General features: G+C 44.1%; 1 protein-coding gene across 1 annotated transcript in view; it reads left to right on the top strand.

Moving 5' to 3' along the window:
* Positions 1-16131, top strand: part of NEB (nebulin) — a 170840-nt gene that overhangs the window by 25572 nt on the left and 129137 nt on the right. The window contains exons 25-41 of the mRNA XM_039913134.1: positions 700-801; positions 883-990; positions 1085-1189; positions 2027-2125; positions 2923-3027; positions 3198-3305; positions 3391-3504; positions 4825-5022; positions 5667-5774; positions 8244-8342; positions 9490-9594; positions 9692-9799; positions 12241-12552; positions 12670-12876; positions 14230-14334; positions 14450-14557; positions 15689-16000. Of these exons, the coding sequence (XP_039769068.1) occupies positions 700-801; positions 883-990; positions 1085-1189; positions 2027-2125; positions 2923-3027; positions 3198-3305; positions 3391-3504; positions 4825-5022; positions 5667-5774; positions 8244-8342; positions 9490-9594; positions 9692-9799; positions 12241-12552; positions 12670-12876; positions 14230-14334; positions 14450-14557; positions 15689-16000 (2403 nt within the window). The remainder of the gene's footprint in view (positions 1-699; positions 802-882; positions 991-1084; positions 1190-2026; positions 2126-2922; positions 3028-3197; positions 3306-3390; positions 3505-4824; positions 5023-5666; positions 5775-8243; positions 8343-9489; positions 9595-9691; positions 9800-12240; positions 12553-12669; positions 12877-14229; positions 14335-14449; positions 14558-15688; positions 16001-16131) is intronic.

Genomic DNA, 16131 nt, shown 5'->3' with positions numbered 1-16131 from the left:
AGTGATCTGTTATGACATTGATCCCATTTTTTTATGTGAGGGAACAATTTGCCCACCTTCATTCTGTACTCATTGGCACAACCACCCTCTCTTGTGAGACTTGCGCTATTGTGAAATGCCACAGTCCGAAACAAATGAAGGGGAAAACTATATGGGCCTCGATTATTCGTTCTCATCTTGCAGCTCTTGTTTTTGTACCTCTGTGGGCCTAGTTTTCTGGGTCCTGGATAAATCACTTTTTCAAAAGGCAGGATTGGAGAAAGTCAATTTTTACGGATGAACGTGAATTCTGTTGGCTCCTGGAAATCAATTTCAGAAGAGTGACTTGTAAAGAGAGAGGTCTGTGCTTATCAACTCAACCATTGTATATTCCTGGTAGTACTGAGTATTGTTATTGAACTGCAATAAATGATTATTTCTTGATTTTGAAAAAGATTATAATGCTATTTGTTGTTAGAAGAGGGCAGTCTTTCAGGTAAAAGCCTTTTGCATCCATTCCCAAAAGACACTCAAACGAATCAATTTTAGGCTTTGGCGGTAATTAATCTACTATTCTCTGATGCTTCGTTTTCTCTGGAAAGCAACTCATTTTGAACACGAATGTTACCAAAATCACGGTGTGTTTTAAAACCTCCTTTTGATCGAAACTTATGCATAAAATGAAGCCTTTTATTTACCTCATTCATTTTTCATTGTCAGAGACTATACAGGGAAAACTATGAGAAGACAAAAGCCAAGAGCATGAATTACTGCGAGACTCCTAAGTTTCAGCTGGATACCCTTCTGAAAAACTTTGGGGAGGTAAGCAGTGCTTCAGTCATCGCTTTTGATTGAATCACGGGCCCGGTGTTTCACCGAATGGAATGTATTTTTTCCTTTCAGAATAAATATAAAGATTCCTACGTGAAGAATATTCTGGGACATTACGTGGGCAGCTTCGAAGACCCTTATCATTCCCACTGCATGAAGGTTGCAGCTCAGAACAGTGACGTAAGTGTCGAGGCCGTTGGGTGTCTCTTCCGAAGGCATTGTTTTAGAGAGCGATGACGTTTCTCTGCTATTCACATTTTCTTCCTTCTCTCAGAAAAACTACCGGGCTGAATATGAAGAAGACAGGGGAAAATGCTACTTCCCCCAGACCATAACTCAAGAGTATGAAGCCATCAAGAAACTGGACCAGTGTAAAGATGTAAGTCCTTCCTTCCAGAGGAGCAGCATGGTCTAGTGGATAGAGTATGGGCCTGGGAGTCAGAAGGAACCCAGGTCTGCCACTTGTCTGTTGTGTAATTTTGGAAAAGGCACTCAACTCCTCTATGCCTCAATTTATCTCATCTATACGATTAGACTGTAAGCCCGTCAATGGGCAGGGACTGTCTCTATCTGTTGCCGATTTGTACATTCCAAGCGCTTAGTACAGTGCTCTGCACATAGTAAGCACTCAATAAATACTATTGAATGAATGAATGGGGACTAAAACTGTGAGTCCCATGTGACACATGGACTGTGGCCAATCTGATTGACTTGTTTCGACCCCAGCACTTAGTACAGTGCCTGGCAAATAGTAAGCACTTAACCAGTACAGATTTTAAAAAGTCATCAGCAGGTACTCCTGAGTTACAGGACGCATTGCTGATGTTCATTGAGGAGACTATTGTGACATCTGTTGGTCAGAGCGATGTTTCAGCATTCTGGGATTGGAAAATATATCATTATTCCTTCAAGCATGATAGCTAGAAGTATCTTTCAGCCCCCGCAAACAATTTCCAAGCGCTTAGTACAGTGTTCTGCACATAGTAAGCGCTCAATAAATACTATTGAATGAATGAATTTCCAAACCAATAAAGATCCAATTTCTCTTAAAATGATCTGTGCTCTTTGTGGTTCACTAGTTCATTTCCCTCACATACGTGATAGATTTTGCTTAAAAACCCGGCTGTTAGGGATAAAACTGGCTGACGGGGAGGGGTCAAGGATGCACAGTAGGAATTGTTTTGGAAAATCAGCTAACAGAGTCTGTCTTTTCTAGCACACCTACAAAGTGCACCCCGATAAAACGAAGTTTACTGCAGTCACTGACTCTCCGGTCCAGTTACAGGCCCAGATCAATACCAAGCAGCTGAGTGATGTGAGTACCTTGAAATATCCAAAAAGAATAACAAACAAACCCCAAATCAAGTAGACCCGCCTGCATGATTCAGTCTTTACAGGCCTAACTTGTTTGTAATAACACTGGTGTAGCTATTTCCAGATGGAGCAGGTCTCGTCTTCACTAAGGCAGACCTTTCACCCCATTAGTCTGATCTAATACTGCTCTAGTCCGGGAAAAGTATGGTTTGGAGAAATTTAGGAGCCACTGTAGTTATGTATAGATCCTGAGGGTCAGAAGGGTCTGGTAGTATTTTGTAGAAAGCATTTGATGGATAAGGAAGGGTGTAGGATGGGGCGATGGGAAATGGACATTGAGTTTGGGTCGGAAGAAGACAGCACATTTAGGAATCCAAATGCAAGCCACTTTGCTGCTGCTCTTTTTGGAGGATGAGCCAGAGTGTAAGGGGTCTAGAACATCGATTTGGAAATGGAGTTCCAGTGGACTGCACAGGCCAAAATGGTCGAACAAAACCTTTGCTCAAACTCTGGGAGGGACTTTGCTGAACTTAGCTTTTCAGGTAACTTCCATGTAAGTCAGGCAGAGGAAGAAAATACAGCCTGTAATATGGCATTAGCTACTTTTGCCTTCCAGCAGAAGGCAGTTCTCTAGGACCATGCTGCTCCTGCTCCTGGAAATTGACTACCCCCCTTCCCTGCCCCATCAATCCCTCCACCTCCAACTAAACGCTGAAATGCCTCTCCAACTAGAATAATCATGGGTCACTAGGTATTATGCCCGTGGAACTGACTGGGTGCTTCTGTTCTATCTCTCAGCTGAACTACAGAGCAAAACACGAGAGCGAGAAGTTCAAATGCAACGTCCCAGCAGATGCTCCAGCTTTCATCCAGCACAGAGTCAATGCCTACAATCTCAGTGACGTAAGTTTCTAAAATGTCTTGTGCTTCTTGTCTCCACAAGAACAGTGAGTGCTTATTTAGGGGAAGCCTCTTCCTACCCTCCAAAGGAGAGGTTGATGTGGGTAACATCTGCTATACTTTTGGACATTAGGCCTTTAAGATCCTCTTCTATGGGTGATTTTCCCCTCCAGAACATTTACAAGCATGACTGGGAGAAGAGTAAAGCTAAGAAGTTTGAGATCAAGGTTGATTCTATCCCTCTCCTGGCAGCCAAAGCCAACAGCAAGAATGCCAGCGATGTAAGTTTTGCCAGAGGGGCTGGGGTGGGGCGGGTGGTGGATTGTCCCCAAGGCAGGGAGCTGACCATCTGCGGTGTCTCTTTAGGTGATGTACAAGAAAGATTATGAGCAGAGCAGAGGGAAAATGATTGGAGCCCTGAGCATCAATGACGATCCCAAGATGCTCCATTCTTTGAAGGTGGCCAAAAACCAGAGCGATGTAAGTGCCCCAGCCGAAGTCTCTTGCTTTTGACTTAGGAGTGAACAGATCTCTGAAATTCTGAGAGGTGATTGGTGTGTGTAAAGTGCCAATTCTACTCTCGAGATCCAGGGAACAATCAGGTTCCTGGAACTTCAATTTAAGAAGAGCTGTTTTCCCCAGAACTCCTTATTTCCTCTTTTAAGATAAAAAGAACTAACTGGGATTTCCTTAATGTCTATTTGATTCTTTCAGCATTTCTGTCACTATTTCAGAGGAATACAGTATGTTAAGGCTAGTGTAAGTTTAAGTAAGACGAAGAAAGGTTCCAGATATTGCAACAAGATAGTGCTAGAAGGATATTGTCGTGATCCCCTTTCACTGATGAAAGTGAATAACATTTCCTTTTGTACAGAGCACCCAAGTCGAGGGGTAGCCCAGGACAGAAGTAAATGGCTTTTTGTAATATAATAATAATAATGTTGGTATTTGTTAAGCGCTTACTACGTGCCGAGCACTATTCTAAGTGCTGGGTTAGATACGGGGTAATCAGGTTGTCCCACTTGGGGCTCACAGTCTTAATCCCCATTTTACAGATGAGTTAACTGAAGCACCGAGAAGTCAAGTGACTTGTCCAAAGTCACACAGCTGACTGATGGCAGAGCCGGGATTAGAACCCACGACCTCTGACTCCTAAACCCGTGCTCTTACAACTGAGCCACGCTGGCAGGGTCCAGTTATGGGTAACTGAATAAAACACCGATTAGTCTAAAATGGCTCTGTAATTAACAAGAAAAGCCATGACTGCCACCTCCCTATTCCCAAGGCAGTTGCTTTGAAAGACACATAAACGAAAAGGAGGATCTTCTCCAGTTTCTCATGTGGGGAAAGCTGCTTGGAAATTTTGCTCCTTTTCTGGTTTTGTTTTATTATTAGTCCACAACAGGTTCCAGGGGTTGAGATTGCACCTCTCAGTAGCTGTTATCATACCCTGGCAATGGTGCTTGGTAGAAGTAGAAAAGGAAGGGGAACTGCTAAGGACAATAGAAACTGAAGCAGAAAATCATTTCTTGGTGGTCCCTATTGTCCCTATAGCAAGGAATGGTTTCTGTTCCCTGATCATCCATACATACCTGCAGCATCCCTCACATCTTCTTCTAATAAGTTTGAAGATACGTGATTTTTCTGGGGAAAGGCAAAAAGGAAAACACACTCCTTTCAATGTTTGCATCCACCTCTAAAAAGTCGTTTTAAGTTATAAACACGAGATCTCTGTAATGGGCCCATTGGGGTATTAGGGTTGGATCCATACCCTAATAACAAGCCATTTCATTTTCTCAGCGTGAATACCGAAAGGATTACGAAAAGGCAAAGACGGTCTACACGGCACCTCTGGATATGATCCAGGTCACCCAGGCTAAGAAATCCCAAGCAATTGCCAGCGATGTGGACTATAAGCACGTCTTACACAATTACAGCTATCCCCCTGATAGTATCAACGTGGACCTGGCGAAGAAGGCTTACGCCCTGCAGAGCGATGTGAGTAGTTTACTTTCATCTTAATGCTATCCCTATTACCAATGAAATCATCAGGGTCATCACTGTGCAAATATGACTTTTTGCTACTTCAGGGTAAGGTAGTGGAGGTGTGCTGCGTGTAACGTCGTGAAGTACATAGGTCAAAAGGGCTAGTTTAACTAGACACAGTATTAAACCACATTTAGCCATAAAGAAGCTTCTATCTGCTGAAATGACCACGTAAACCCCGTTAATGTTTGGGGAGCCAGTTGGTCGTAGGCAAGTATTTTCAGCCACATCCTTTTGAAAGTGTCCGATCTCAACACCAGTTGTCTCCCATTTATTCATTTCATCGTATTTATCGAGTCCTAAATGTGTGTAGAGCACCGTACTAAGCCCTGGAGAGAGTACAATATAACAATAAGCAGACATATTCCCTGGCCACAACGAGCTCAAGGACTAGAGGGAGAGACCGATATTAATATAAATTAAATAAATTAGAGATATTACAGATATCCTTGTTGTCTTCAAATACTAAGGGTAGGCAGGAACACCCACAGTCTGTGGAAGAACGTCCTGTTGCAGTGATAAGACGTGAGTGTTAATTACTTTGATTGAACTGGTCACTAATTTGTGTTTTTCCCTCTGAACAAACCATTTTCCAGGTTGAATACAAAGCTGACTATAACAGTTGGATGAAAGGCTGTGGCTGGGTACCATTTGGTTCCTTGGAAATGGAGAAGTCAAAGAGAGCGTCAGATATCCTCAATGAGGTAAAGGAATCCAGCTGGGTCAGGTCTTAACTCGGGTCTGGGTTTATTTTAACAGCCCACAAATGTGGCCCTCGAATTAAACCTTGGGACTGAGACCTTTTTGGGGGTTCTGCCATTCTGTGGTTCAGTGTGGCTGACTGGAGGCTCCACCTCCTAGGGATTCCCAATTCTTTCACCCCTGCAGTTCTGCTTCCTTCCATCCATTTCCTTAACTCTTTCCTACTAGTAGAAGTAATAACATTTATAATAATGTTGGTATTTGTTAAGTGCTTACTATGTGCAGGGCACTGTTCTAAGCGTTGGGTTAGATACAGGGGAATCAGGTTATCCCACGTGAGGCTCACAGTTAATCCCCATTTTACAGATGAGGTAACTGAGGCACAGAGAAGTTAAGTGACTCGCCCACAGTCACACAGTTGACAAGTGGCAGAGCCGGGAGTCGAACTCATGACCTCTGACTCCGAAGTCCAGGCTCTTTCCACTGAGCCATGCTGCTTCCCCTAAATGTTAGCATTTGTTAAGCGCTTATTATGTGCAGAGCACTGTTCTAAGCACTGGGATAGATATAGGGGAATCAGGTTGTCCCACATGAGGCTCACAGTCTTAATCCCCATTTTACAGATGAGGTAACTGAGGCGCAGAGAAGTGAAGTGACTTGCCCACAGTCACACAGCTGACAAGAGGCAGAGCAGGGATATTTATTAAGCGCTTACTGTGTACGGAACACTATACTAAACTCTGGGAAAGAAGACGTGTGTGGGAATTAAACACGGTTCCTGACCCTTGTGGGGCTCCAGGGTAAAACTGAAAAGGGGAGAGGGGACTGGAGACAGCTACATAAGGAGAGATTAACAAAACACTAAGACGACATGACCGAAATAAAGATCGTGTGAGTTAGTCAGGAGACCAAAGTTGGATCTCTTCACTGGAGTTACGAAGAGATGTAATCTGCAGCTGCCTGTCGGCTCTGCCCCAGAGAGCAACGGGGATCTAGAATGGCAGGAGACCCAAATGCGTGGCAAATTATGCCTGTAGGCTGATGTAACCTCCTCCGTTCCTTCTCCCAAGGAGCACCGTCCATGCTGGGATGCCCGTCCATGCAACAGGGTTTAGAGTTAAAAACGTTTCTCGTTTCCATCCGGGCCCACCTTCAGACATTTGGGTGCCCTAAGGTGGGAAAATAAATGCCAGCTCCCACATAAGGGGCAACTACCACAGAAACAGGTGTCCTTTGGAAGTCTGACCAATTTGCCTGAATCCCAAGTAACTGTGGCATAGGGAGACTGGGCTCTTTCCAGTAAGTCAGTGGCTATCACTCTGCCACCCTCCCTCTGATGAACTCCCCGAGACGTCCGCCTCTCTTATTTACCTCCTGAAGTTAAGCCAGAAGCAGCTGGCGTAGTGGATAGAGCATGAGCCTGGGAGTTAGAAGGACCTGGGTCCTAATCCTGGCTCTGCCACACGTCTTTGTGATCTTGGGCAAGTCACATCCCTTCTCTGGGCCTCAGTTACCTCATCTGTAAAAAATGGGGATAAGAGTGTGAGCCCCATGGGGAACAGGGACTGTATCCAATCTGATTAACTTGTATCTACCCCAGCTCTTAGAACAGTGTTTGCCACATAGCAAGCGCTTAACACATACCATAATTACGATTATTATTAAGTTGTTCCTGTTTCCACCTTTCCAAGCGATCCAGTCTCTCAATCCTCGACTTCCAGGCGTCCGCCAGTGAATCAAACAGTAATATTTATCGAGTGCCTTCTGGGTGCAGAGCACTTGGGGGAATCCAATAAAAATAAATATAAATAACAATAAAGGCACAGCCCTTGTCTTCAAGGGGCTTACTGTCTGCCTTCAAGTATTTATGGACTTGTGAATACCGGGGCCAGACCCAGATGGGGAAAATGGCCCGAGTGCCACTCATCCGTGCTCTTCAGGCATCCTCATCGTAATTAGGGATCATTTCTCATTCAGCCATATTTTTGAGTACCTACTGGTTGCAGGGCACTTGAGAAGACAATAAAAGCCAAAGACGTGGTCCCTTACTTCAAGGAACTTACACTTGAATGCTTAGATCTTTGACTGCAAGACAGTTTGTGAATCCTCCTGAGTAAATGATGCCTCTGTAGACTCCAAGCTCAGGGTACTCTAAGTGACATCTTGGAATTCAGTAGAAACAGCCCCATTTTATAGCCTGAAGCAGGAGATTTAACATGTGCTGTAATTACTGTCCACAATTCCCTTTTGGTTTCCACTGTACTAAGAATGTTTTCCCTTCTATGTAAGGCATAAGGCTTCTGGATTGTGTGGTATAAATGTTCTTTTTTTTTATACAAATATGGTGTTTGAAACGTTTTAGATATAAGAAGATTATCCCCAAAGCAAAGTAAATCTCCAGGAATCTGTACAGCCATGGGTGTAGGTTTGGAGAAAATGAAACATAGTTTTGTTTTTTATTTACCCAACAGAAAAAATATCGCCAGCATCCAGATACTCTGAAATTTACCTCAATCGAAGACGATCCTATTATTGTTCAGTCCAAAATCAACCAGGCCCAAAGGAGTGACGTGAGTGTCCATCTAAGCCCCCCGTCTAATTGGGTCAGTTACCCCTCGCCATTTCCAAAGAGTCCAGAATCATCTTGGTTTACAATGAAAATGTTCCCAAAGCCTCTAACAGTGAAGACATCAAATATGTTTTCCAAGGCCATCCCCCCACCAAAAAAACCAGCTTTAGCTACAGCTCAAGTTAGCGAATCGTTGACTTGCCCTCAATTTCCACATTTGATCATTTCTGCTTGGGAAAGGTACCGAGCTACTGGCAGAATGGCTGCCACAGGCTAGGGGCTCTCTCAGTGATCGGTGCGTAGAAACAAATGAGGAAATGATATTCTAGCACTCCCTGGGTTGAAAATAAGTCCGTGAAGCAAAGGGGGTGGATGTATCAGCCCATTTCCTGGTCCGGGACACGAGGAACAGTTAGCCGGAGGGAGGGCTTTCTAAAGGTCCTTGCAGGACCGTCCACAAGTGAGTCCAGAATTCAGGAAGGATCTGGGGTCCAGGCCTCGGGACCACTAGCCACTAACCTTGCTGCCTTGAGGATGGACAGTGAAAGGCTTGCGAAGACTAAGGTTCACATAGCTCAAATGCACATTCTCACGGAGTGAAGACGAAACCCCCTCCTTTCCTCTCTTATTTCCCTCTCCGTGCTGGGCGGCCACTCTGGGTGTCCAGATACAGGCTGGGGGAAGCTCTAGTCTCCGTTCCCCTTCCCTCTCCCACTCCTTCGGTCACTCCACACCCTGGTGTGTATCTTCCTAGATATTTCCTGGGCCATCAGAACAAAACCTGTCAGGGCTGTAAGATTTCCTTTCACTGGATTCCTTTCTGGCTAGTGAAAATTAGTTTCTTCCATCAGAGGGATAGGACAGTACCAAGGACTTACCAGAAAAAGGAAAAGGGAAGAGGGCAGTGAAATTAATTTCCAACTCTACTTATGTTGCTGTTCTTCATTCCAGTAGCACCCTCCGTTTCTCACTGCACGGGGTGGGTGGGCTTTGCTTCCTGAGACCCCACCGGTGCAGGAACGTCCATTAAAAAGTACCAGTGTCTCCAGTGAGATCCGTGGCTGAAGGAGATCTGACAGATTGTAAATCTTCACCAGGTGCCATTGATACTGCTCTGGTTGATTTTTTCCCTCTTCTCTCCCTGGCAGATCCTCTATAAAGCCAAAGGAGAGGAAAGGCTCCACAAGTATAACCTTCCCGCCGACCTCCCGCAGTTCATCCAGGCCAAAGTGAACGCCTACAACATCAGCGACGTAAGTTACCCCCGGGGGCCGTGGGTGCTTTTCCGTGGTGGCCGTGCCAAGCGGAAGAGAGTAATCGGGTGGAATCATTCCCTTTTTTTTCTTCCAGTCTATGTACAAACTGGACCTGAAAGACTTGAAGAAAAAGGGTTACGACCTCAGAACGGATGCCCTTCCTATCCAAGTTGCCAAAGCTGCTCGGCAGGCTGCCAGTGACGTGAGTTGAGTCCCTTTTCGGGTTTGGGCAACGAGGCTCCCTCTTTATCCGGGCTGATATCAGTGGAGGCTGGGTCGTTGCTGGGCTAGGAGGAAAGGCCTACTTCCACAAAGAAGACTCCTAACTCAATCAAACTGAGAGTTCTACCCCCAGTTTTATTTTATTTTATTGTTTTGGTACTTGGTAATCACTTGCTACATGTCAAACACTCTTCTCTGCATTGTGGCGGATACAAAGTCTGTCCCACATTCATTCACTCATTCATTCGATCAATCATATTTTTTGAGCGCTTAATGTGTGCAAAGCATTGTGCTATGTGCTTGGGACAATACTATATAACAACAAGCAGATACAGTCCTACCCACCACGAACTCACAGTCTAGAGGGGGAGACAGACATTAGTATAAATAAATGAATAGATAAATTACACATGGGACTCACAATCTAAGTAGAAGAGAGAACAGGAGAACTGAGGTGCAGAGAAGTTAAGTGACTTACCCAAGGCCAAATGGCAAGCAGTTAGCAGAGCTGGGATTAGAATATAAAATATTGTATATATTTTTATTACCCTATTCATTTTGTTAATGAGGTGTACATCCCCTTGATTCTATTTATCGTGATTAAGCTGTCTTGTTTTTTGCCCGTCTGTCTCCCCCAATTAGACTGTAAGCCCGTCAATGGGCAGGGATTGTCTCTATCTGTTTCCGAATTGTCCGTTCCAAGCGCTTAGTACAGTGCTCTGCACATAGTAAGCGCTCAATAAATACTAATGAATGAATGAATGAATCCAGGTCCTCTGACTCCCAGGCCTGTGCTCTTTCCAGTAGGCCATGCTGCTTATTGGAAAGGTTTTTCTTTGCGATCTTTTAGGGTAACAAGTTTCAGGATGGGCAGTTCCTGTAGTTAACCTTAATCTCATGCCCATGTTCAATTTGGTGGCCTTTGAGCACCTCCCGTGTGCAGAGATCTCTGCCCTGGAAAAGCTCACCGTTTAATTGGTTGCGTTCTGCCTTTAGTGGAAATGAGGAGCGTTGCTCACTAGCTTCCTTGTAAAAGATTTAGAGGAGCTGTAGTTAATGACTTACGGTAGCGTTGATACTATTCTCATGGTTTGGTATCAGGGTTGGTTCTAGTAGACATCAATTAGGTGTCGCAAGTTGGAAACAGCAGCCTTTGTTTTCCCCCTCTCCTGCGAGGGCTCCAACATGCCCTCAAGCTTGGACTTAGTAACAACTGAATCCTTGCTTTTCATCAATAGTAGTTATTGTGATATTTGCCAAATTCTTACTATATGCCTAGGGCTGGACTAAGCGCTGAAGTCAGAGTGGAATCAAGTCAGACACAGTCCCTGTCCTATAGGGAGCTCACCATCTAAGAGAGGGAAAATAAGTATTTGATTCTCATTTTACAGATAAAGAAACAAGGCAGAGAGGAGTGACTTGCCCAAGATCACAAGCAGATTGGCCTAATGGATAGAGCACTGGCCTGGGAATCAGAAGGACCTAGGTTCTAATCCCGGCTCTGCCACTTACCTGCTGTGCGACCTTGGGAAAGTCACTTCACTTCTCTGGGCCTTAGTTACCTCATCTGTAAAATGGAGGTTAAAACTGTGAGCCCCGTGTGGGTCCGGAACTGGGTCCAACCCGGTCTGTTTGTATCTAACCCAGTCCTTAGTACAGTGTCTGGCACGTAGTAAGCACTTAAATGCCATTATGATCTTACCTTATTAAGATCACGCAGCAGGCAGGTGGTGAGCTCGGATAGAACCCTGGTCTTCTGACTCCTGGTCCCATGATTGTTTCACTAGGCTACGCTGCAATTGTTGTACAATTAAGTCTTCAAATTATGGGACCCAATCCTGACATTTGGAAAAAAATTTTGAAAGAACAATATAATTTTTTCTCTTTAGCTCTTAACACTGTGAGCCCGTTGTGGGCAGGGATTGTCTCTATTTGTTGCTGAGTTGTACTTCCCAAGTGCTTAGTGTAATGCTCTGCACACAGTAAGCACTCAATAAATATGGTTGAAGGAATGAATTAATTCCTGGCCTAAGCTCCATGCCTCTCCAGCCTTGTCCATCTAGAATATCATCTCATTTTTTATTCATGAGAGACTCTCACTCTAATTAGTCATCTCCCCATTTTATTGTTCAGGTCCCCTGAAGTCTTTTCAGCTGTGATTTTCTAGAGTTATTTGGTGGATCACTGTGCACCCTCATCGATAGTATGTACTGAGCACCTTCTATGCACAGAGAAGGTTGTTGGCCAGTCTTTTGCTGTAAGCAAACAAGAGAACTTTGTCATTGCACTTCCTATTTTGTAAAGCAGATGAAAGGAATAATAATGTTCCCATCCTTGTCTCAGGGCAGTTTCTGGGAAATTCAGCTGTGTCACTCTCATTGTTAATCAAGTTTCCTGTTGTTATCCCTTTGGTTTGAATAGGTGCATTACAAAAAAAATTATGAAAAAGCCAAAGGGAAAATGGTGGGTTTCCAAAGTCTCCAGGATGATCCCAAACTGGTTCATTATATGAACGTCGCCAAGATGCAGTCCGACCGGGAGTACAAGAAAGACTATGAGAAGTCAAAGACCAAGTACAACACCCCGTTCGATATGTTCAACGTGGTTGGGGCTAAGAAGGCTCAGGACCTGGTCAGCAACGTCAACTACAAGCGTCAGCTGCACCATTACACGTATCTCCCCGACGCCATGGACCTGGAGTTGTCCAAGAACATGATGCGCATACAGAGCGATGTGAGCGACATCTGCTTTTGAAATGGACATGCTCGGGGGTCGGTGTTTTGAGGAAGAGAAGCGGCTTCCCGTGGCTCCGGCAAATCACCTCTCCTCCTCCTCTCCCTTGTTTTGCAGAATGCCTACAAGGAAGAGTATAATAGCTGGATGAAGGGAATTGGGTGGATTCCCATCGGCTCTCTGGAGGTCGAGAAAGTAAGGAAGGCAGGGGATGCCTTGAACGAAAAGAAGTACCGACAGCATCCAGACACTCTCAAATTTACCAGTGTGGTGGACTCACCAGTTATGGTCCAGGCCAAACAGAACACCCAGCAAGTCAGCGATGTGAGTATGCTGCCAGCTGGTCATCGCAGCCCCCTTTCACAACGCAACCTTGAGAACCTTGTTGCATTTGAATGGGAATTTCCTTTTTGCCTTAATTACACCTTGTTTATCACCTTCATGACTTTCATCCTTCAGCTCAGCTCCCGTTGGAGCACTGTTTTAGCTATTGACTTTGGCCTGTTGTAGGAAATTTGTGCCAGAGCATTGCATCCACAGGGTCCTTTAACCTCTAGGTCATTGGTGACTCATCTTCTAGCTGACAGTATAGTTTTCTGACTGCCAGATAGAAAGACAAGTAGAGGAGTTGACTGAATGTGGGTTATAATTGCGGGGGGTGCGGGGGGAGACAATTGTGGGCCTCATTGGCCATTCAAGGCCATTTGAGAAAAGATTCCCAGGTGTCTCAATGTCTGGCTGGCTTGGCGCAGCTATTGGTTAGCCAAACTTGGGACAGATCCACAGCGTCTCTTGTAGAAAGGAAGACTTTAACCCATGTTTTCCCTGTCATCATCATCAGTGGTATTTACTGAGCATTTAGTAAGTGCAGACTACTCTACTAAGCACTTGGGAGAGTACAGTGCAACAGGTTTGGCAGATACATCCCTCATCCACAATGAACTTGCAGTCTAGAGGTCCTCCCGCCTCTTCTCTCTCAAGGCTAAAAGTGAGAGAACTGATTCTTCTGAGCGAACAGATAAATATACGAGTGCCGAGGTGGTTGAGGGGATGGCATAACCAGAAAGCAGGGAGATTAATTAGAGAAAGTTTTCTGGAAGGGGCAACTTTTTAGAGGGAAGGGACATTGGAGGAGAGAAGGATCACAGTTAATGCAGTTGTGGTGAGCAGGCGTTTCAGGCAAGAACGAAGTGTGAGCCATGGGCTGGAGGCGAGGCAATTGAGAGTGAAGGATGGTTTGGAGATTTTCTTGCGATGAAAGAATAGTAAGAGCTGAGTGTAGAGCACTTTTCTTGGAATGAAAGAAGAGTATGAGCTGAGGGTAGAGGGCTGAGGGCAAAGTAGGAGACTTTCAATCAATCTAGTATATACTGAGCACCTGCCATTGTCAAAGAATAGTACTAATCACTTGGTGTTCAATAGACCTGCAAAGCATTATCCATTTGTCGCTGATATTTCCATTTCGCCAGGATTCTTCCTCTCCAGTGAAAAACACAGCTCGATTTCTTTCTTTTTTTTTTTTTTTATTTTAATCTTGGGATTCCCAGTTGCCTGGTGGCCTTTCTCCCACTAATGTGGGCTTGTGGAAAATAATTCAATCTTGAGGGTTGCAAACATTAATCTGACACCATATGGCGGTGACTGTGAGTTTCCTTTCTTTTTTAATCATATTCACAGAGATTGTATAAAGCCAAAGGAGAGGAGATGAAACATAAGTTTACCATCTGCCCTGACCTACCTCAGTTTATCCAGGCCAAATGTAACGCTTATAACATCAGTGAAGTAAGTAGTCTCTCAATGGTCATGTTGAATGCAAAAATTACTAACGGACTTGGACTTGAATTCTAGTTGGTTGCACTGGATAAAAACCAAACTCCAATTTGCATTTCTATTCCAGGCGTGTTATAAACGGGACTGGCAGGACTTAATAGCAAAAGGGAATAACGTCCTGGGAGACGCCATCTCAATTACCGCAGCTAAAGCATCAAGAAACATCGCTAGTGATGTAAGTTCTCGTTTCAGAAGGGATTTGTGCTATTTGTTTTGAAAATGTAATTGCATTAATTCCACCGACATCTCAATCCATTGACTTCGCTTTTCAAATCCCATGCAAAGTGGTTCTTTTGTTTAAAAAAAATTCTCCATTTCTTGACATGATTGATGATTCCTTGTCATTGAAACCAATTGATGGAGCTGTTAGAGAAAGGACAGTAATTTTCAGTCCTGGTTTGCAGCCCAAATCACCTTCAAAGACACATTTCCCTGACATCCGGCATTTATTTTCAGTAGGGATAGATTGGCATTAGCCGCCTAAATTCAGAGATTGCCTGCACTAAAATTGTACCGGAGAGGGTTGAAGACAGATAAAATAGACGGTTTTCCTAGTCGAATGGGAAGAGGCCCATTGCTCTGAAATATGGTTTTATTTCAACTGAATGGAGACCACTCATCTACTGTGCACGAGCTTCTCAGTTCATTTGTCACTGGAAACTAAATAGACAATTACTCTATAGTGTGTTCTTGCTTTTGGAGAAACTAAAAGCGTAAAACAAAGTAGAGATTTTTTCCATTCACCCCAGAGAAAGCTCCACAGTCAATTCATCTCCAAAGAGTGAAGAGAAGATAGTAGTAATAATGATATTTATTAAGTACCTGATGGTTGTACCACACTATACTAAATGCTTGGGAAGATACAACACAAGTAAAAGACAAATTCCTTGCCCAAAAGGACCTACAATCTAAGATACAGATCTTGAATTCAGACTGACACTCTTGACACCCGACCTTTCACGAATAGAGTAAAATAGCAAGTAGTTAAAAGTGTCTCTCATACAGTGGGATCTTCTTTGGAGATGATTAATAATAATAATTAATAGTGGTATTTTTATAAGCACCTACTGTGTGCCAAGCACTGGGATAGATACAAGATAATCAGGTCAGGCACAGTCCCCCACGTGGGACTGGGCTCGCAGTTTAAGTAGGAGAGAAACAGATATCGATTGTGATCTACTTAGTATTTCATGTTGCCCTTTCTGCCATAGTCAGTGGATTCCCTACCATTCTGTGTGTCTGCCTGTTCATCTCTAGTGTGTTCATCCAGTAGCTTTCCTTCAGTAACCAAGCTCTGTCTCTACAGTATAAGTACAAAGAAGCTTATGAAAAATCGAAAGGAAAGCATGTTGGTTTTAGAAGTCTCCAAGATGATCCCAAACTGGTCCATTACATGAATGTCGCCAAGATGCAGTCTGACCGTGAATACAAGAAAAACTATGAGAAGACGAAGACCTCTTATCACACGCCTGGGGATATGGTTAGCATTACGGCTGCCAAGATGGCTCAGGACATCACCACCAACGTCAACTACAAACAGCCCATCCACCACTACACCTATTTACCGGATGCCATGAGCCTAGAGCTTTCAAGAAATATGAATCAAATTCAGAGTGATGTAAGTGTCTTCAGATGTGTGTACAAGTGCTAGTTTAATCGGTAGCGATGGTGTTCTAGGCCAGTTAAACTCAAGGTGCACTAAAAAAAACTCCTTAAAAATATCCATAAGCACTTTTTATCCAGGAAAAT

This window comes from Ornithorhynchus anatinus, chromosome 9 (assembly GCF_004115215.2).
Source record: "Ornithorhynchus anatinus isolate Pmale09 chromosome 9, mOrnAna1.pri.v4, whole genome shotgun sequence".
NCBI classification, from domain to species: Eukaryota; Metazoa; Chordata; class Mammalia; order Monotremata; family Ornithorhynchidae; genus Ornithorhynchus; species Ornithorhynchus anatinus.
Note: the sequence above shows the minus strand (reverse complement) of the source record. Positions and strands in the feature narration are given on the sequence as shown.